Source organism: Pseudorasbora parva, chromosome 17 (assembly GCF_024679245.1).
Source record: "Pseudorasbora parva isolate DD20220531a chromosome 17, ASM2467924v1, whole genome shotgun sequence".
NCBI classification, from domain to species: Eukaryota; Metazoa; Chordata; class Actinopteri; order Cypriniformes; family Gobionidae; genus Pseudorasbora; species Pseudorasbora parva.
The window spans coordinates 32387491-32411297 of NC_090188.1; the positions used below are offsets into that span (position 1 = coordinate 32387491).

The 23807-nt window shown below is 40.9% G+C and overlaps 1 protein-coding gene across 1 annotated transcript in view; it reads right to left on the reverse strand.

Annotated features, from left to right (window-relative positions):
* The window catches only part of pcdh15a (protocadherin-related 15a), a 361007-nt gene that overhangs the window by 142989 nt on the left and 194211 nt on the right, over nt 1–23807 (reverse strand). The window contains exons 14-17 of the mRNA XM_067421546.1: nt 13062–13211; nt 7334–7527; nt 7105–7237; nt 1874–1953 (exon numbers count right to left, since the gene is read on the reverse strand). Coding sequence (XP_067277647.1) covers nt 1874–1953; nt 7105–7237; nt 7334–7527; nt 13062–13211 — 557 coding nt within the window. The remainder of the gene's footprint in view (nt 1–1873; nt 1954–7104; nt 7238–7333; nt 7528–13061; nt 13212–23807) is intronic.

The following is a 23807-nucleotide window of genomic DNA, read 5'->3' on the forward strand; positions in this document are numbered from 1 at the left end:
GAGGCGAGGCGAGGCGAGGCGAGGCGAGGCGAGGCGAGGCGAGACGAGACGAGACGAGACGAGACGAGACGAGACGAGACGAGAAGAGAAGAGAAGAGAAGAGAAGAGAAGAGAAGAGAAGAGAAGAGAAGAGAAGAGAAGAGAAGAGAAGAGAAGAGAAGAGAAGAGAAGAGAAGAGAAGAGAAGAGAAGAGAAGAGAAGAGAAGAGAAATGATTAGACATGATGAGAAGTGATAAGAAGAGATAAAATAAGAAGTGATAACAGCAGATCTAATAAAATCAGACGAGGCAAGGCACAGCCAAGCAAAAAAAGAACAAAGAAAGGATGAAAGATGAGGAGAACAGACAAAACCAGAAAACACACCAGGTGAGGTGAATAAAAGAAAAGAAAAAAGAGCACATGAGTTGGAACAAGAAAGACGAGACGAGTTAGACAGCACCAGTACTAAGTGTTGCTCTTCTGCTCTCTGTATTCAGATGACTCACTCCTGTTACTACTAATGACAGTATTAAGTGTGTTTAATTAAGGGTCATTAAGGAACCAACTACATATTATTAACAAAAAGCATTTTAATTTCTCACATGTTCTCTCTCACTCTCAAAAAGCGTTCATACTATAACCGTTTGTGTGTTTGTCTTGTCTTTATGCTAGTGGTGGAAATTTTGATTCTTTTAAGAGAGTCGTTCATTTTCAGTTCGTTCACCGAAATGATTCGTTCAGATTAGTTCATTGATTCGTTCAGTAACATTTTTTTTTAAAATATTACATAAATATGACCGCAGCAGGTGTATTCCACTTGCCCTGGTTAGTAAGGCCCCGTCCACACGGAGACGCGTTTAGCTGCATACGTATAAATTTTATACCGTATCAGCGTTTCGTCCACACGGATTCTGCGTTTTAGAAGCATGAATCCGATATTTTTCGAAACCGGGTCCCAAAGTGGGTAAATCTGAAAACGATCATCTTCCGTTTTCGTGTGAACAGAGAATCCGTATATTTTCTGAAACGGTGATGTCATCACACTACGTCCAGCACGGTAAAATAGTTAAGGGATACAACTACGGGCACTGGGTATGCGCACATAAATATCGCGTCATTTATTTAACGTATCTGCATTATTGTAAGGGTATGTTTTAGGTTGAGGTAGGTGTAGGCATTAATAAAACACATCTGTTAAGTAGCAAATGTATTTATTGTTATTTTAGTGTGAGATTTTGCCTCACCTCCGACCACTGCTATACCCCTGCTAGCCACAACTCTTCTTCTATGTTTTTAGTGTATTTCTGTGGCAGAATTACAGTGCCACACACTGGCCTGGCATGCAAACTACACCGTTTTTAGTCAGTTTTCGTAATCTCATGTGGACGCAGATATTTCTTGAAACGAGGGGAAAAAAAAGATCGGATTTGGAAAGCGCTGGCTTCGTGTGGACGGGGCCTAAATCTGGCCCAGTGTACAATTTTTTGGCGGGAATTAATTTTTAAAGATGGCATTAAGTGTTTCTATTAGGGTGAACATATTTTGATCACCAACAACCAAGACACCCAGCAATGAGATACTCAAATGATCTGTCTTCCGGGGGGTTGTCACTGTTTCTTCTTTTACGACATGCACGATGCGCCTAATCTTCGTTACTTTCTAGATAAGTGCACTACGCGTAGGTGGGCGGACGCGTTACTCTATGCTGCGACTGATACTCGAGTACCAGTCAATTTAATGGCCCAATGGAAAATTATGAAAACCAGGCAATTTTCATCACTTTCTGCAAAACAGCCAGGACGGCCAGGACAGGACTTGAAAACAGGACATGTCCTGGGAAAACAGGACGTTTGGTCACCCTAGTTTCTATATTATTTATAAATGAAAACTTACGTTCGTGAAAGGTTGAAGACCTGCTGCGGGTCACCGCTGTCTATCTTGTAGGTGATTGGATCGAGCTCACGGTCTGTAGCCTGTGGGAATACACCAATTCACACAGTTTACACTGATCTTCAGACAAGTACTGGTTTGTGAAACATAAAATCAATGAAACATAAAATCAATTGCAGGATAACAATACACTTAAATAAAAAGGCCAAGTCTGCTTGAAGGGCATAATGAACACAATTAGAATCAGTGACATTTTACAGCATATATAAATATATAACCCTAGACCTTTGCTAGACTTTCCAGGATATCTGGTGATATTGATTATGCCGCTTTCTAAGTGTGACGGCTTCATCTGTCTGAGCCCTTGACTTGTCTAAAAACATTAAATAATGCAATTACAAACCAATCACCTTAATGTCTTGATTATCTTAGATAAAATGCAATTATCTTAATTTAAAACCACAAGAAGATTATGGTATTGATATATAAGAAAAAAGAGTGGCCATGTTCAGAATGGCTTACTACACACTAGTAGTACTGTATGCTAATTTTCTGCATGCACAGAATACCCAGATGACCTACTACATTTATCAAAATGTGCAGTATACAAAAGGGCATACTGCGTGGGATTCTGCATCCCACAATGCAGTGCGCTCAACTTGACCTTCCATTTCCAGCGTATCTGCCAACATCTTTTTTGGGGGCTCATAATTTGATCAGACTTGAAAACTTAAGACCAGGCTTCCAGCATCTATAAACTCATGTTCATTCGTGATTACTGGTTATGGATTTTTGCAAATAATTGTATTGAGAATGTGAACACAAACAGCATTTTAAGGCCAAATAATGATGATCAAATAAATGTCTAGAAACAAAAACTACAAAGCATTCCTTTAAAAAAAAAAAAAAAAAAAATTATATATATATATATATATATATATATATATATATATATATATATATATATATATATATATATATATATATATATATATATATATATATATAAAATATATAAATATATAGGAATATGATAGATAAATATTTATAGAATTGTATTAATATCCATGATATTTCCACTTCTAGAATTATTTAAAGGGCACAGGGGGTTGCTATTTCAATCAATCAGTGCTATTTTATGCATTCTGACTTATTACACTGTTAAACTAATACAGTTGCACACTGTACTTTTTTCTTTTATATATTTTTTTCTTTTCTTTTTTCGAGTATGGCCCTGTATGACTTTATAAAGGGTTCAATTTCTTGTATTTGCACTTCTCCCGGATGAATGCGTGCGCATATCAACCAAAGCGAGACAAGAGCATGTCCATCAATGAGCTTCGTTCTGGTTATGGAAGTCATTGGCAATGCTGTCATTTTGTTTTTAGACCACAAAATCAACAATGTCACTAAAGAAGTGTGTTTTGGGTGTGAGGGAAAGATAACCTTGTACAACTTCCTAAACAACCCAGTGTTCAGGAGACAGTGGATGCAGTTTGAGTCATGAGTCGAAACCGCAGTTGGTAAGTGAAACTGCATTAAATGTCTGTGCTGTTTTGTTGGCAATCGGCGAGTAAGTGTAATGTCAACAACACCAACGTATCCACAACTTTCCCGAACTCTGACATTTCCATGATCGCTATGGCAACATAGAACAAGCCGGTAACAAACTTCCGGTGTCATGACAAATCCTGTCCCCCTGTGAAATCGTGTTCGCAAGGACCCCAGAGCGATTCTATTGGCTGAAATAAATTTTAATAGGTAATCTGTTCAGAGCCTGATTACAATTCTTAAACAATCGCGTTTTGATTTTTGCTGTTTAAATTGTGTTAAAATAGTCTTTAATGTCTTACAAAGCATATGTTTCATATATATGTAGTATATAACTGAAGCTGTAAGTGCTTATATAAGTATATAATTCAGAACATGTTTTTGCTCCCATTATAGCAATCAATAAAATATTTCAAATAAATGTTTTGCGTGTGTACTTAGTATGGCAATGAATTCATAGTTAATTAGTTTATTATTTTTAAACAATTGATTGTCCAGAACCATGTATAACAACTTTTGATCAGGCATTTAAAACCGCTACCACCGGACACATTTTCACAGGGGGACAGGATTTGTCATGACACCGGTTTACGTTAGTCTATACTGCTCTCCCCTAAACGCTTGGTTGCAGGGGCGTAGCCATCTTTTCAGAAGTGAGGGGGACAGAAATGTCGTAATACCATTTTTTTTTTTTTTTTTTTTTGGACCAATATAATTTATCGCATCTCTTGCTTTTAATTGGGCAAGATATCAAATACACTGCTGAACAATAACCAATAATTATTATCTATAATATTATTCTCCTATTCTCCTTTTTTTTTTTGTGCCAATTTTATGATTGGTTTATATACTACAAACACTTCTGCATTAAGACTCCATAGATTTTATGCAATGTAAAATATATATATATATATATATATATATATATATATATATATATATATATATATATATATATATATATATATATATATATATATTCTGATGTAACTCATCTGTTCTCTATGTGAATATATAGTAAAATGTAATTTATTCCTGTGATCAAAGCTGAATTTTTCATCATTACTCCAGTCTTCAGTGTCACATGATCCTTCACTAATTATTCTCATATGAGGATCTGATGATCAACACACATTTAGGATTATTATCAGTTGTGCTGCCCATGGTGATGCTTAATTTTCTAAACATTTGTGGTAAAATTAAAAAAGAGAGAAATTAATACTTTTATTGATCAGACATGCATTCAATTGATCACAAGTGATATTTTTAATATTACAAATTAGATAATTTATTTAATAAATGCAAATAAATGCTGTCCATTGAACTTTCTATTCATTAAAGAATCCTGAAAAATAACATGTAGGCTACCATGGTTTCCACAACATTTTGGAACTGTTTTCAACACAGATAATAATCATAAATGTTTCTTGATTATGAAATCCTCGTCTGAGAATGATTAGTGAAGGATCATGTGACACTGAAGACTGGAGTAATGATGATAAATTCAGCTTTGATCACAGGAATAAATTACTATATATTCACATAGGAAAAAAAGCGGTTTTAATTTGTAATAATGTTCAAAATATTACTGTTTTAACTATTTTCGATTACATAAATGCAGCCGTGGTGAGCAGTATATACTTAACATTAAAAAAGCTGCATTATTCATATGATACTTTATTGTCAATGAATAGCCTACATTGAGATGACTTGAAAAACACACATAAAGCATATATTGTCGCACTCGTCTGATTGTCGTCGTCACGTTTCATCTCTCATAACGATTGTTTTCCTTCAGCTGCAGCATGACAGGGTATTACGAATCCACTTTTGGACTTTCTGTGAGAGCGCCCTATTCATATTAAGATTCGGAAAAAATTACAGGTCATGCATAGATACTTTTTTGTCTCTGAATTTAAATCTTGATGTATTCACATTGGTTTCTATGTAAATACACTTGCCCGTGACCTCAAGAAGCGCGCTATCAACCGAGTTTAGAGAAGGCTGTCGTTAGCGTCCCTGTTAACTTGTCCGCCCCCGCACAGGGTAACACCGGTTCGAATCCCGCTCGGAGCGGGTCGACTAGGATCGGTGAGACCCAGTAAAAGTGCGGGGGACGAAAATACATTTTATTAAAAGTGAGGGGGACACGTCCCCCGCGTCCCCCGCGTAATCTACGCCCATGCTTGGTTGTATTATAAGGACTCAGAAGTAGACTTTTACAACAACGCTTCAGGCAAAATGATCACATGTCCCAGATGGTCGCATGGATCTGACTATCTTACAAGAACTTACTAATATTTGTAGCACTAAGCGATTCACCTGAGTTATGCGGCGCAGACATTTTGCCACTGTGTTGTAGGCTTGGCTGTTTCTATGAACCACGCGAGAGTTACCTTCCGTCCATGCACATGTAAATTGATTTTATTTTATTATAAATGAAGGTGTATTTGTTTCTAGTTATTTATTTTGTTTACCCGCATCCGCATTCATCCATCAAATATTATCCCGCGCCGCACTCGGTTGTGCTGGGTCCCGCGGGAGTGCAGGTCTCTATTTGGATAGTAGCGTAAGGGTGTTAGAGCGGTCTTGCTACACATTAAATCTGTAAATTATTGAAAACAATAAACATACCCCTTGCAAAAAATTAAACAGTTTTACTGCAGTATTTTAAATAGGTTAAATTAATATATAAACTCAATAATTACATTTACAGCAATGAAATGTTTATTTTTATTTAAGTTCATGCATCTATTTTCATGTTGATTAAAAAAAGTCTACTGACAATGTCTGACATGAACATTTCAACAATTACAAATATTAAAATACAAATATTACTTCTACATCACAATTCTTGAGTTTATTTGAAGCTCGTTGGGCATTGAATGGAGTGCTTAGGGTGCTAGGCAACATGTCAACAGGTCCGTTTATGTTGCATGGTTTATGGAAGCAAGTAGGTTTCGGAGGTGTGAGACCCAGGCGCTCAGCGCTCATTAACCCCGGCGAGAGCAGCCTTAACTCGGTTCGTCCTTCTGACGACTGCCGCTGCCTGGCAGAAGATGCAAATTTGCGTCTGTTGTGTAGTGAATGAAGCGAATGGATTCAAAATGTTTACGCATCCAACTTTGCACGAATAGCACTATTTATTCGCTTCACTCGTGTCTGGTGTGAACGCAGCATAACTGTTATGTGTGCTAAACCGGAACTGAGATACCGTCAAACGGAAGTATCGAGTGTCATGGCGACGCCCACTAAGACTTGCAGGAAAGTTGTGGATAGTGAAGCAAAGGATATCCAGGGATAATGCCATGATGTATTGTGTGTGTGTGCTCGTGGCTCTTTAGCTCCTTCCACTGTAAACCTCCACAATCTCTGCTGTTTTCTGAAAGTATCAGTACAGCGGACCTGTCTTTTATAAATAAAACTAAAGAATTTTCAGAGATATGAAGGATGCAATACAACTCTATAGGTACTCAAGATTAACATGAGGCTTGCAGAAACTGTGTTATGTACCCTTTAATATTTACATGGTTAGGATTACCATGTTTAAATACGGTTTCAAAAAAATGTAGGCAGTTTTTATTGTATAGGCTACTGTATTTGTATACTTATTGTATGGCATTGTATGCAGTAAACAGTAGGGTAATTTTTCATTCCAAGTAAAGTCTGTGTGTATGCAGTACCTGCATGTTTAGCAGTATAGCTCCTATTCTCATGGCCTCACTGATCTCCAGGTTGTAGGTCTGTAGAGGAAACCGTGGGGGACTCTGATTGTTGGGTGGCAGAACCTCTATGTAGACCGTAGTTATGGAGCTCCTGTATGCACATAAAGAAGGAGTAACAAAGAAAATAATACCAAATACACAAGCAAACAGTGAGAGATGGAACTGATGCAATGAAGTCATATCTGACCTCCTCTCTGTGTCAGGAGCGTTGTCTGATGCTCTAACGGTCAGTGCGTAGGAGCGGCCGACGGTCAGCGTGACCCCTGGTGCTAACGTGATTCGGCCAGTGCGGTTGCTGATGATGAAATCGCCCTGATCTCCAGCCAGAATAGCGTATGTGATGAGACCATTCAAACCAGCATCAGCATCCTGAGCCGTCAGCTGACAGAACAGAGACATCAGAATTTTAAGACACATACATTTATTTTCCACTGTTCATCATGGTAATGTCTGATTTTAATACTTTTTGAAGGTTTTTAAGGTGCACTATGCAACTTTTCCGTCAGCTAGAGGGCACCTATTAAAAACAAAGGCGCAGTTTGATGACGCCAAGTTTGAGTGCAGAATCTTGGGACATGTGGTCTTCACCTCAAAGCCGGTGGAAAATAATCGAGATGGGACTCTGGCAGAAATCATGTTGATGGATGTGATTATTAACGTTACTGTAGTATGAAGCAGAGCAGGGCTGAGTGTTGTGAAGCTGAGCAAGGCCGTTGGAGCGATTGTTAAAGAGATGAACAACACACGCCTCACGAGCAGCAGGACTTTTATTATGACGGGATACAGTTACTGGGCACTGACGCTATTTCCGGTTTTCCTGTTTATCATATCAGATACTTTTGAGTGTGTTGAAAATTGTGTTATTGACGTTATTCTGAGCATTCACTCAGTGGCTGCTGTGAAACGTGTTCACACTGCTAAGAGTAAAGCATTTCTGCCAAATAAAACTGTAAAAAGAGGGTAACGCAGATATGACACAATCGACAGGGGACTCCCTCAGAAGCTATGCTCAGACATCCCGGCTCCTTAGTTAAAATAGGAATTTTCTCACAATTTACAATTAGTTGGAAACATTTGGGATATTGTAAGAACTCAACTGAACAAAATATATAACACTGGCCTAGTGGTTCTTGGATATTTTATTACAAAAATACTACATAGTGCACCTTATATTTGTGTTAATTCTGTGTTTGATCAACTGTCAAAGGTTAAGATTAGGGTTTCCATTCAAATCATTCAATTAAAAATATAGTATGTAGAGCGTATACTAGGTTGTAATAGTAATTTAATAAAACAAAAATAGATGAAATCTATGTTTGAAAAAGTCATGTCCATTTATTTATTTAATACATTTAAGGCATTAAGCATTTTAATTAAAACGTCTTGTTTTAATGTACTTTATTGAATGCCATGGAATTCTTAAGGTGCAAGGTTAAAAAAAATAAAAACCTGGTAGTACCACGGTACAAGGCTCAAAAATACTTTTTTTTTTGGTTGATACCATGGCATATTCTCATAAAATGTATAGATGAGGTGTTAGTTCTACTTGCTGAACTTGTTCTTGCTTTAAACTCTATACTCATTAATTCAAATCAACCATAACAAAAATTCATCCATCCATCCTTATTAAAATGCTGATTAGACTTTCAGTATTAATGAAGTTTAAAAGCAGCATAATATGATTATTCAGGATAAATTCTCAAACACAGAGGTCCAGATCAAAGACTAAAAACGTTTGATTAGGTTCAAAGACACACATTTAGATGTAAACACTTAACGTTATCATCTTTAAAAGCACCGGGGCAATAAATACACCCTAAGGGTAATTAATTTGAAGTCCTGCTAATAAGAAAGCGCCACCTCCATCCACAGCTCTCATTATTGAGAAAACTCTTTCGAAGCACTGATCCGTACCACTGTGCTTTTAGCTGCTTGGAGTGCTGAGGTAAGGAAAAAATGTACACACACACACACACTCTCTCTCTCTCTCTCTCTCTCTCTCCTCTCTCTCTCTCTCTCTCTCCTCTCTCTCTCTCTCTCTCTCTCTCTCTCTCTCCTCTCTCTCTCTCTCTCTCTCTCTCTCTCTCTCTTCTCTCTCTCTCTCTCTCTCTCTCTCTCTCTCTCTCTCTCTCTATGGCAGCAAATATGGCTTATAAAACACATCCAAGTGGCCCGTGTGACCTAGCTGTGACCTGTGACCTCATTTCAGGAGGATCCGGGCAGCTTGTTATTTAAAGAGAAACAGCAGTCCTTTATGTGTCTGATTTTCCTTTGAATTGTGACCAGCCGTGACGGAATGAGACAAACACAGGCGGAGCAGAACACGAGCGGAGTGCAAAAATAAAGCCAAGAGAATCATTACTGAGAGAGAGAGTGAATATGCGTAGCCTGAGGACAGAGAGGCGCACATTATATTCACTTTATATCATTTTGTCCCACTTTTTGTCGGCCCACCATGTCTACACAAGCCACTTTCACAATGCTGATGAATGCAGTTGTCATTTGTCTTTTGAGAGTTTAATCCTGGTCTGTACACACAGATTGGTTATTTACAGAAGTGTCGTCTGTGTTTTCCAAGAAAATACACAACCTAAAAATTGTAGTAGCGGCAACAGGATTAATCAGCATAGCATAGTGTGCATAGCTCTAACTAAACAAGTTGTCGAACTGAACTTGAATGCACTTAGATGCATTCGTCACTCACAAAATGTGTCAAGAGAAAGAGACAGAATGAGAGAGACAGATGGACAGGTCATCAGAACAAATCAGTGCTTGGAAAGCTACTCTGAAACTGAATAATTTAAAGCAATTTAATTATAGAAAAGCTACTTTAAAAAAAGCATAGCTGAAGCTAAAAAGTAGTTTGCTACGAAACAAGCTACACTAAAAAAAAAAAAAAAAAAAAGGTGAGAACATACTTTTCAATTTACTTGATTTGCAAAAAAAATTGTGTTCACTTCTAAACTTGATTTCTTTGCTTTCATTAATGTAACTCTCTAAAATGGGCAATTTGAATTACAATTTTAAAAAAGATTAAATGACTTGGGGCGAATGTGAACCAATCACACCTGTCACATTCATGTTAGTTTGGACCTGCCTCCGTCATGTTCAGCTGTACACTCATCAGTCACCATCATATGTTCAGTTCAGTTTCAGTTTAGTGTCCGGTATAAGTGTGTTGTGCTGATGCCCGTCTACCTGTCCTGCCATTCTTTGAGATTAAATAACTGTATCTGCCTGTCTCCGTCTTCCTGCCTGCACGCAACCGTGACACAATCAAGTGCTCGGAAAATATTTTTTTTGCTGAAACTGCTTTGCTTGGGACCTAACGATGAAATGAAGCGTTATTTTATGTATTTTTGAGCAAGATGAGCAGAAGGGGAGACTTGTTTAAAATAGACTGTTTAAATGGCCTGTTCTTCACGATCCCATCTTTCAAACTTTAGTTAGTGTGAAATGTTGCTGTTAGAGCATAAATAATACCTGTAAAATTATAACGCTCAAAGTTCAATGCCAAGCGAGATATTTTATTTAACAGAAGTTCCCTTTCAAAGCCTTCAGCGAACGGCCGGCTTGGACTACACCCCTGCACTTCCTTGCAGGAATCACGTCACTAACAGTTTATTGACTAACCCTCCGCCCACAAGAACACGCAAAAAAGGGGGCGTGGTCTTGTTGCTCTCCCAAGTGGAGAAGAGCGCACATTCCCGTTATGGTAAGAGGCAGGACCTTTCCGGGCAAAGTGCACTAAGCTGTCCAATCACAACACAGGAAGCGCTGGCCCAATTAGAACTCGTTACGTGTTTCTGAAGGAGGGACTTCATAGAACAAGCAGTGTTCGAACTATACTGTGGCCTTTGGGGGAGCCCACTTTTCGGGGGGGGGGGGGGGGGTGCATCCCTATACACAAAAGAGGACGTGTATATTCCTTCACACACAGACGAACGCGTCAATCTATTGCTTAATGCATTGCGGAGACTCTTAATATACTATTTACAATCATTGAAGAACATCTTTGATTTTAATGAAGGAAGAAAAAAACAAGAATTGATAGGTCAAAAAGTCCACAAATCTATAAACAAAGCATCCGGCTGTCTTTGAGTTCACATGAACAACGGTTGAAGTTAATCGTCAGGCTACAGAAGAATACCATAATTCCTCCATTCAACTAACGTTAGTCTTAGGACATCGATAGTCGCGCAGACCTATATCAACCCAGCCACAACACATAATTGGGAATAACATGCCTTAACACAGAAGGCGACCACAGAGGCTTGAGGTCAGCCTCTTTTTCTGTTCTTCCAGAAATCCAAGATCAAGAAGTGGATATTCGTTTTTGTTTTTCTGCGAATCTTTGCGTTGACATGTACTAAACATGAGTGGAATTTGCACCGCAGTGCCACCACACCTTGATGGTCATGACAAGAACAGCATGTATAGTTATCTTTATTGAAGTAAAATAAGATTTAAATTGCCGTCATGCATGAATTAATTATATATTTTTAGCAATTTTACAAATAATAATCACAATGATTACATTACATAAAAATGAAATTGCACCTCAAAATAACACAGTGTCAATATTTTTGAGACCCCCTCAAAATTTCACAAATCACGTTTTCAGGGGAGCCCATGTCTTATTTAGGGGAGCCGAGCTCCCCTAGCTCCCCCGTAGTTCGCACCCTGAGAACAAGGGAAATCATCAGGCCTTTATTTAGGACAGAGAAAACAGCAGTGTACAGATAAGTACACTGTGTGAAAAATATTGTTTTTTTACACACGAAACATGAACTCATGTTATATTGCACACTGTAAACACAATAAAGGCTTCAAAAACACACGAAAAACGGGACCTTTAATAGTGTTTCACATTAAATATCTTTAATTATGTTGAAATTATTAAAACAATTTAAATTATACTGGGTTACCATTGTAGAGAAGAGTGGGGCATTTGCTTATGCTGTGGACTGATACAGCACGTTATTACTATTTTGCCCATAGAGCATTTTAATATGTGCTATAGCTAATCATTTGGAAGCTAGCTACTGAATGTCTTTTTTAGTCATGTAATGCAAAAAATATACAAAATTGAATAAATTAATTAACCATATTAAAATCATTTATAGACTACTTAATTGGGATACTACTAATTCTATGACTTTGAAATTACATGAAACATTTTGTTTAATAACTCTGATGTACAAGCGGTAAATCCAGCAGGTTTTTTTTTCAGTGTACTATACAATGAAGAGGGGGTTTGGCACAAAGGCTTTTCAGATGTTGAAACGCCATAAACTCCCAAAGTGTTTACTTTTTTGTGTGCCTTATGCATTAGACGTTCAGCCAACAGTCCGTGGGCGTAAAGTCTGAGGCTAGTAAGGCTACACTGTTGAAAGCACTGTCACAGAACTAAAACATGTGGTTAAGATAGTGGGGTCACAAATAATCCACAAGAGACCTCTGGAAAAAGTCTCTTTTTTTGAATGGGCTTCAGTAAGGTTGAAGATGTGAACAGATCACAGTGTGACTCACTGCATTTGTCACTCCAGTTCATTAGCTGCAGTTCATATAATCGTGTTCCTCTTAAAAGGTTGCTTTATTGCCTGCTCTCTTTTATGGTCATTTAGCTTAATGACTGTTTGGGCTTCATTTTTCAATGCATTTTCTACTTATTTTATCAGGGAGAAAAAAGACGTTGACATTTCAGACACTGTTGAATCACATTCAGTAATTTGACCAGAATCCTCAGTTATTAATGAAACAAATATTGTGCCGAGTTCATTTCACACTCCAAATCACATTACGAGTTCTCAACAAACACTCCACTATGAATAAGTGATTCATAAATGGCTCCTCATAAGCGAAGCGAAGATTTCTCAGCTTTACTGATGTGTGTAAGTGTCCTGTGTCCTCACCTGCAGGACGGTCTCTCCAGGTAGCATATTAGTAAAGATCTCCACATTGTAGGACACCTCAGTGAAGGTGGGCGTGTTGTCATTCGCATCGATGACCAGGATGTCCACCTTCACGGGTCTGCTCTGTTGAACACCATCAGATGCCACCAGCTTTAAAACAAAGCAAACAATTAAATAGTTAAATCAGTCGATCAATCAATCGATCAATCAGTCGATCAATCAATCGATCAATCAGTCGATCAATCACTCACTCAATCAATCAAACAAGCAATAAATCAATAAATCGATCAATTGACCAATCGATCAGTCAGTCAGTCAGTCAGTCAGTCAAACAACCAATTAATTTTATCATATTATAATTATTATGACAACTCTTTAGTTTAGGGTTCAATTCTCACTATTAACTGGTTGCTTATTAGCACGCATATTACTAGGATATTGACTGTTTATTAGTACTTATAAAGCACATGTTAATGCCTTATTCTGCATAGCCATATGTTACATTTTGAATCCTACCCAATACCTAAACTTAACAATTACCTTATACCTTACTAATTATTAATATGCAGTTAGTAGTTTATTTAGGCAAATTCTGCAGTTATTTATGTCATCACTATTTGTAATGTTTTTGAAATAGGCTGCATTTATTTGATCAGACCTGTTTGCTGCCCTGGACATGTCACACTGTCAGTTGTTTTAGTCCCTGACCAAGGGGAGCCTTGGCATAGATCCACTGAAACACAGCTGGCCAAGATGCCTACGCAAGTATGCGTTTCCCCTAGTGAGCCTTCTAGCAAAGACTCTGTAGCACAGACTCGATGAGCAGGTCTTGTTAGTTGCGCAAGTATTGACCCAACTGGAGCTGCGGTTCCTGGAACTAGTGGTTCTAACCAAGAGGTTCTAGGTTATCTGCCACAAACAGTGCTATACATCCTCATTTTTAAGTGGAACTTGTTCACTAAATGGTGCACTTATCAGGGAGAAGACCCCTGAAGATGTTCGAACAGTTCTGTGCTTTTCCTTCCTACAAGCTGAAGGAAAGCTGGGTTGGAGCAAAGGGTGTCTCCCTCCACAATCAAACATCCTTGCAGAGTAAAAAAAAAAAAAAAAAAAATATATATATATAGTTTTTTTAAGTCCAACGTACGTCGAACGTGACCGACTGAAAGGGAACAGTAATATAGTGAAACGTTATTACAATTTAAAATAAAGTTTTTCTATTTTATTATACTTCAACATATAAATTATTTATATTATAAGAAGCAGAATTTTCATCAGCCAATAGTCATATCCTTCATAAATCATTCTAATATGCAGATGTATTATCAATGTTGGAAGTAGTTGTGCTTCTTAATATATATTTTTTTAATAAATTGTGATACTTTTTCAGGATTTTTTGTTTTTATATATATATATATATAAAATATATATATATATATATAATATATATATATATATATATATATATATATATATATATATATATATATATAATATATATATATATACCACATTGGCTTCCATTAAGAGGGTAGGAACCTGCATGCACTATTAGTCAACGAAACGTGCCTATAGAATTCGGGCCTGGTAACTCTCACATTATCCTGAGAACCCGGATACGTGCGGATACGGATACCACTCCCTTTCGAGATCAGGTAGTGAACCTGCAAGCGCTGCCTTCTGAGCAGGCAGACCCAGCCCTGGCTTTGTTGTGTCCGGTCCGCGCTCTTCGTGCTTACATTGACCGGACTCAAAGCTTTTGGACCTCAGAGCAACTCTTCGTCTGTTACAGAGGCCAGCAGAAGGGAAAGGCTGTCTCCAAGCAGAGGTTAGCCCACTGGATAGTGGATTCTATAGTCTTGGCTTACCAGTCCCACGACGTGCCTTGCCCGTTCATGTTGCGAGCACACTCCACAAGGAGTGTAGCATCCTCCTAGGGGCTGGCTCAAGACACCTCGCTGACAGACATTTGTAGAGCTGCAGGCTGGGCGACACCTAACACGTTCGCTTGATTCTATAGCCTCCGTGTAGAGCCGGTATCTTCCCGCATTCTCGCTCCTGGTGGCCAGTAGCGCTAAGTGCCTGTTCAAAGTGTCGGCTTGCAATGCATGCGTCTACTGTCTCCAGTTGTGTTCCCCGATAAAACGGTTAACCCTGTCAAGCTCCTCCATCACCCCTACAGTGTCAGACGCTGCGCACCATCTGACGCTAGGCCTGCAACCGTATGCTTGTGGAACGTAGTTGTGGGCTGGGTCCCATATGTAGCGGTTCCCTCAAGGCAACCTCATATGTGTATTGTCCACGGTATTCGCTACCCTAACGGTTAGCCCCGTGTCTTTCCCTTGACAGAGCCTGCTCTGTCGTCTCTGGGCGTGTTCTTTCCCCTCTACAATTAGGTTGGAACCACCCCAGAGACTGCCATATGTTGCACAACCCTGCCAGTTTAGTCCTTATATGTATTCCGCCACCAGGCCTTCTCTGAAGGACGTGGCTCCGCAGCGTACCTTCTCCCGAGACGGGGCATGCTTTCCCAGCGTTCAGTAGTCTCACTGAGTGGGTCTCGCAGAAACAGCAGTGACTGACCTCCCTGCTTGGAGCCCTGACTTCCGTACCATACTAGACGGTCCAGTGCGCTCAAGCAGGACGCTGGAAGGGCCAGCATCCTGGCGTTTTCAATAGGGATCCCAGTTTGTCGGTCTAAGTACGACGTACGACGTACGTCGAACGTGACTGACTGAAAGGGAACGTCTCTGTTACGTATGTAACCCTCGTTCCCTGAAGAAGGGAACGGAGATGTATGTCGCGTCACCAGGTGCTGTGCTTCCGCTAGGAGCCCAGTCACTAAGTCGGCTCCTCAGCAGAAAAAAGCATTGATCTGCCATTCCACTTCCTATTTATACCCGTGCTGCGGGGCAGAGCGTGGAGTTTGCGGATCACATGCCAAACTCCGATTGGCTCGTTTTTACATACTCGTAGTAGATAGGTCTCTGAGATCAGATACCTATTCGTCTGTCTAAGTCCGATGTAAGTCCTTCTTCAGGGAACGAGTGTTACATACGTAACTGAGACATTTTATTCTGTATTTTTGGTCAAGTAAATGCAGGCTTGATGAGCATAAGAAACCTCTTTCAACATAAACAATAGTAATTTTTCATCATCATGCAAAAAAATATAATTTAACATTTCCAATACATTATACAACTATAATTTAATGTATGCAATTTTATTTTATTAAAGCCAAGAAAAGTTTTTTTTTTTTTAATATTTTCTTTTTCCCTATGTGTTGCTTTTATATAGACCTGCTGATTTAAAAAAAAAAATCTTTTTCTGACATATAACAGCATGTGAGCACTTCATACAACAAATTCTCTTTTGCAATATTAATGAAAACCATGCAAGATTTCTTATTATATATATATATATATATATATATTTTTTTTTTTTTTTTTTTTTTTTTTTTTTTTTTTGCTGTATTGCTTTTATATGGACCTGCTGATTTGATTCCATCTCTATCTGGCGTGCCACAGCATGCGTGCACTTCATACAACAAATTCTCAGTATTTTGGGACAGCTTACAAATGTTATCGGCTAAAACTGCCACAGCAAACATTTGTCCAGAGTCTCCCACTGTGCTCCTTTCAAAGGCACTCAAAGTGCTGAGCTAGCAGCCGTAGGTTATTCCGTTGTTCCTCGCCTTGCATTTCCATGAGCTTTTCCCCAGAGATTCGTGGCAGTAAATGTGGATCAAAGCCCAGCGGTTCCTCAGTTTGAGCAGGAGTGGAGAGCTTTGCATACGTAAACACTGTGTTGGAGAACAGCTCCAGGTCAGCAGGATCTCCAGAGAAGTTTGGCCTGTATGCAGTTGGACTTGCATTAACCCTAGGGAGGTTGACGTTCAAGTGTGACGTTGTTAGATGCTTGCCGTTACTGACCACTTATGGGTTTAACCTTAAAGAGTGTTTGGCTGCTGAAGCTTGGAGATCTTTCAGCTGCATTCCCATCTAATATAGCTTAGTTATGCATGTTCAGTTCAAGCAAGGGGTATTGAGGACTTTTGTTTTGGAATAACAGTAGTAGATTTAATTACTGTCCTGAATAAGATATTTTACATAAAATATGTTTATATATAGTCCACAAGACTGAATTGACCCTGTTCAAAAGTTTATGAAACAATAATTGGACAGTTTATCAGTAATTGGACAGTTAATCCAGGTAATAATAAAAAAAAATTGCCTAGAAAAGCGCAATATAAAAGGAAAAAAATAGTATTATTATTATTCTTAAAACTGGATGATCTACAATGTTTTTGTTTTTTTGTGATGGTTGTTCATGAGTATCTTGAGGTCCTACAAATTATTTCATTTTTCAGCATCTTTGCATATTTGAGCCTCCTTCTATCAGCGACTATTTTGAGATCTTTTAACATTAAGGTCAACTGAGGTAGCCATATACAACTATTAAAAAAGGTTGAAACATTCAATGATGCTTCAGAAGGAAACATGATGAATTCATCAGGGGATGAAAAAAGTACAATGTAAATTCATTTGCTACCGGGAAATATGTAAGTGTCTTCTGTTGCTTCTAAAGGGAAGTACTAATATTTAAACAAAATTAGAAAAATGTTGACATCTTCATTCTGTTTAAAAGTTTTTACCCCCGGGCTATTAATGCATCATATTTCCTTCTGGAGCGTCAGTAAATGTTTGAACCTTTTTTAATAGCTGTGTTTGAGTTCCTCAATTGTCCTCAGTGAAAAGATGGATCTCAAAACCATCTAGTCACTGACAGAAAGGGTTTAAATAAGCAAAAGATGCTGGAAAACTGAAGAATCTTTAGGACGTGAAGGATTTTTCTTAAGAACACTGGGCAGAATATTTAACTGCTCAGGGCAAACAATCACCAACAACCATCAGAAAACAAATGAATCATCCAGGTAATGACACACAGTATTAGAAAAAAAAAAACCTCTTATTCTGCATGACCTATATATATTATATATATATATATATATATATATATATATATATATATATATATATATATATATATATATATATATATATATATATATATAGGTCATGCAGAATAAGATTATTTTTTTTATATATATATATATATATATATATATATATATAGTTTTCTTATATATTATTAATTTATTTATTTTTTCAGTTAGTGTTTATTTTCAACGTTTTATTTTTTATTTTTTATGGTTTTAGTTTTAGTTAACTGTAATAACCCTGGCAAGTTCAGCTCCACAATAAACTCTTCAGCTGTCCATCTGTTCCAAAACCCCTTTGAAAATGATGTGAGAGTACTTCAGATTAGTAGTCTCAGAGCTGCACATATTCAATCAAGCACAATCAAAAGGGATATTATTGTACAAGAATAAAGAGAAATCGAAGAGACGGAATAAAGTTCAAGTGCATGACAGCATGAAAGATCATGTCATCAGATCTCTCAGTGATCAAAAACTTCAAATTTCCCTTGCAATAACTTCCACCACAAAACTCAGATAGTGAGAAGAACTTCAGCATATGCCTCAAAAAAATCGCAGCCCTCGTTCTGTCATTTAGTGAGCATTTGTACCCAGCTTCCCTTCCCCTCTGTTTACATGGCCCTAATGGATTTTGAATTATTGAATAGACAATGAAAGTATTAAACTAAATAAACAAAAAACAAGGTTAAAACCATGCACTGAGAAAAAATCCACATATTAAAATTCACTAGAGGAAAACTCTTCCTCAAAAGTTGCTCTTTCTTAGCTCAGGAGCTAAGTAATGTCTCACTTTTATTAGAACTAGGAGAAACATGTGAGATTGCTGAAAAGCATCAGTGTCCATTCACTCTCCATCTTTGCTCTTGAGAAGAAACAACCGAGACATTAAAGAGATTTAAGTTTCGATTTTTCTTTCCAGACAGTGCTGAATGAGAGAGGGAAGATCAGAGGACGAGGGGAAGGGGAAAAGGTGTTTGTCAGTAAAAGGGAGGCAGGAGAATCGTGATGGGAATTAAAACTTTGGCCTGTCAGAGGATCAACTGTCCAGCCAAACCCCTGAGACAGGCCGCATGTGAATGATGTGACCACTCACAGACAAAAAGAACACGCTGCATGAAAAATGTGTACTCCCCCAAAAAATTAGGTAACACGTTACATTAAGGTTAATTAGTTAACATTAGTTAACTACATTAGTTAGCGTGAATTAATAATGAACTGCACTTATAAAGCGTTTATTAATCTTTGTTAATGTTAATTTGTAACATTTACTAATACATTATTCAAATCTTGTTAGCATTAGTTAATGCACTGTGAACTAACATGAACAAACCATGAACATCTGTATTTTTATTAACTAATGTTAAAAAAGACAACAAAAACAGTAACAAATGAACTGCTAAATAATTTATGTTAGTTAATACATTAACTAATAATACCTTATTGTAAAGTGTTACCAAAAATGTTTTAATTAACTTTATCTGTAAAATAGCACTGCTGGGAAGTAGACTTTGGTTATGTTGGTCTCTCTGCAGGGCTATTTAGATTATTTCCTTCTATGTGCTTGTTTCAGCTGTTTGTTCTTTATAAAAAACAAACAAAAAAAAACAACTTATTAATGTGATTGGGTCTCTGTTTTGTGCTGATAAGCAGACTTTTGTTAAGCCTTTCAAACGGATTAACGCTGATTATCAGGATCTAAATCATCAAAATCTCCAATTGAGAAGAGGTGTGTCCAAGAGAGCTAAATCTGATTGGCCACCCCGAAATTATAAACTATGATTGGCCAAAGTCAGTGACCTATTTAACAAAGCCCGTTTCAGCCACATTAGTTTGAGTTTAGTTTAAGCAATCTCTGTATTTGTCTCCTAAGAAGATGCATTGGTTTTTAGCAATGTTCATCGCTATGGAAATGTAATATACGCGGCTAATCGACCTGCTCCTGTCAAGGATCAGGAAGTGGAGGACCCAGATGCAGAGTGAATCAACAAGGACAGTTTATTAATAAGACAGAACAACAAGACACAAGAGGGTAGTGGATGAGTGACAGTCCAAACACCAGGGCAGGGGACAGACACCACGACGACAGGTAGGGGAGGATGACCACTGAGACCAGTCCAGGGAGCCAATGAACTAGACGACAGCTTGTGAGGCAACACCAGGCTGGGCGATGGTGGACCAATCCAGGCAGGAACCAAGGGCTTGAGGGTCTCACAGAATCAGCTCCCTTCTTGGCTGAGAGGCAGTGGAGACAGCGGCCAGGGAAAAACTTAGGACAGAAAACACAGGACACACACACACAAGACACTAGACAAGACAACAAGAAACAACAGACAAACTAAGAACTATGACTAGATTAAACAAAAAACTAAAATAATAACTGGAGCTAGAAAACAAGGAAAAATAAAACAAAACCAATCTCTATAAAAAGACTAACTGAGAAATAAAAGTGGAAAACAGGAAAAATAAAAATGTAAGCTATCAAAACCAAGAAAACTAAACAATAAGGCTAAAGAGAAATGCCAAAATAAAACCTGGAGAAAATGAGCAAAATAAAGACAGAAACTACACTAGACTCAAACTCAGGAACAAAGAAAAAACTGAAAATAAATGCAAAGCTAGAAAAACAGGAGACACTAAAACTAGAAAAGGCTAGACTAAGCTAGACAAGGAGCTAGAGACATGTACGCACAAGCAAACGCTCACAAACATACACAACGAACCAGCAAAGACATGAGGGAAGGTAGCACAATATAAAGGGACCAGAGCACATGAGGAACAGGTGAGCACAATTAGTGAAACGAGGACTAGACCAGACTAAACAAGGGGGTGTGGTAACGGCAAACAAGGAGGGAGGACAGGAGGAACACATGACAAACACAAAGAGAGACAGATCCATGCACTAAGACACAACACAAACATAGAAACATTAAACAAAGACAAAACAGACAGAGCTGCCAGGTTAGAACCCTGACAGTACCCTCCCCCCAATGGATGCCCCCTGGCGTCCAAACTAGGCAAGGGAAACAAAGGCGGTAACACTTGGGAGGGTGGGCGGGGAACAAAACTAGGAGTACCAGGGCAGACAGGAAACATGGGAGGCAGAACTGGGGAGGAAAGTAATCTAGGGGAGTGGTTAGGGGCTGACCAAGGGGGTGCCGACCTAGGGAACCCACAAGGACCAGGAAACAGGGAGGGTGGGATGGGAGGGGTATTAGGCACCCGACCAAAGGCATGGGGCCTCTTCAATGGTGGGGACCTCTGACTGGACATGACTTCAGGGACAGATACTGAACTTGACTCTGGGGCCTCCTCCTGGGCTGCACTGGCCTGCTCAGGGACTGACTCGGGAGCGCCCTCCTGTGCTTGACTGGCGGGCTCAGAGACTGACTCGGGAGCGCCCTCCTGGGCTGCATTGGCGTGCTCAGGGACTGACTCGGGAGCGCCCTCCTGGGCTTGACTGGCGTGCTCAGGGACTGACTCGGGGGCGCCCTCCTGGGCTTGACTGGCGGGCTCAGGGACTGACTCGGGGGCACCCTCCTGGGCTTGACTGGTGGGCTCTGGAAGGCCTCCTCTGAAGCGGGCTCTGGGCCGGCCTCCTCTGAAGCGGGCTCTGGGACGGCCTCCTCTGAAGCGGGCTCTGGGACGGCCTCCTCTGAAGCGGGCTCTGGGACGGCCTCCTCTGAAGCGGGCTCTGGGACGGCCTCCTCTGAAGCGGGCTCTGGGACGGCCTCCTCTGAAGCGGGCTCTTGGGACGGCCAGCCTTGAAGTGTGCCCTGGGACAGAAGGTGAAGCCCTCACTGGGTTAGGAACAGGAGATGGAGCCACTGGACTCCGCTCTGGGGCTGGAGCCGACACGGGACTGCGCTCTGGGGCTGGAGCCGACACTGGACTGCGCTCTCGGGCTGGAGCCGACACTGGACTGCGCTCTCGGGCTGGAGCCGACACTGGACTGCGCTCTCGGGCTGGAGCCGACACTGGACTGCGCTCTCGGGCTGGAGCCGACACTGGACTGCGCTCTCGGGCTGGAGCCGACACTGGACTGCGCTCTCGGGCTGGAGCCGACACTGGACTGCGCTCTCGGGCTGGAGCCGACACTGGACTGCGCTCTCGGGCTGGAGCCGACACTGGACTGCGCTCTCGGGCTGGAGCCGACACTGGACTGCGCTCTCGGGCTGGAGCCGACACTGGACTGCGCTCTCGGGCTGGAGCCGACACTGGACTGCGCTCTCGGGCTGGAGCCGACACTGGACTGCGCTCTCGGGCTGGAGCCGACACTGGACTGCGCTCTCGGGCTGGAGCCGACACTGGACTGCGCTCTCGGGCTGGAGCCGACACTGGACTGCGCTCTCGGGCTGGAGCCGACACTGGACTGCGCTCTCGGGCTGGAGCCGACACTGGACTGCGCTCTCGGGCTGGAGCCGACACTGGACTGCGCTCTCGGGCTGGAGCCGACACTGGACTGCGCTCTCGGGCTGGAGCCGACACTGGACTGCGCTCTCGGGCTGGAGCCGACACTGGACTGCGCTCTCGGGCTGGAGCCGACACTGGACTGCGCTCTCGGGCTGGAGCCGACACTGGACTGCGCTCTCGGGCTGGAGCCGACACTGGACTGCGCTCAGGGGCTGGAGCCGACACTGGACTGCGCTCAGGGGCTGGAGCCGCTTGATTCTGGCCCTCCTGGACCAACAGATGAGGGGCATCTAGAATGGCAGCTGACTTGCAGGCATGGGCTCTCCTCTTCTTCCGCTTTCGAGGGCATGACAATTTGTAGTCGACTGGCTCCGGCCTGACAGGTGCGGGCTCGACTGGCTCCGGACTGACAGGTGCGGGCTCGACTGGCTCCGGACTGACAGGTGCGGGCTCGACTGGCTCCGGACTGACAGGTGCGGGCTCGACTGGCTCCGGACTGACAGGTGCGGGCTCGACTGGCTCCGGACTGACAGGTGCGGGCTCGACTGGCTCCGGACTGACAGGTGCGGGCTCGACTGGCTCTGGACTGACAGGTGCGGGCTCGACTGGCTCTGGACTGACGGGAGGGGACCATGAAATAGTAGGAGCTGGCTTAGGAACGACTGAGATTGACTCGGAGACAGATACAGCAGACCGACTCGCTCTCCTCCGCCTCTTCTTTGAAGATGGTAAAGAGCCTAGAACTGGACTTGATGAGGTTGAGATAGGTAATTTGTCATTACAAAAGAATTCAGGACGTGTCAGTGCTGCCCACTGCCTGCGAAGATGTATATAGTTGGTGAATTCCCAATACCCCAAGTATCTCAGCCCCTCCATCTCTGACTGTGGCAAGGGGTCGTCCAAGCAGAGGTTAAAGATGTCTTTGAGGGCTGCATCCTGATATTCTAGACCCCTAGCCATAGTCCAGAACTTCTGGGCAAAGGCCCTCTCATCTAGACCCCCCTGGCGAAGTGCTGCTAGACCTTGCTGACGGGACAGTCGCTCTTGAGCCTTGGTAGGGGGACGGATCTTGAAGCTCATTCTGCTGGGTCCGATCTTGGCTGGTTCGTTCTGTCAAGGATCAGGAAGTGGAGGACCCAGATGCAGAGTGAATCAACAAGGACAGTTTATTAATAAGACAGAACAACAAGACACAAGAGGGTAGTGGATGAGTGACAGTCCAAACACCAGGGCAGGGGACAGACACCACGACGACAGGTAGGGGAGGATGACCACTGAGACCAGTCCAGGGAGCCAATGAACTAGACGACAGCTTGTGAGGCAACACCAGGCTGGGC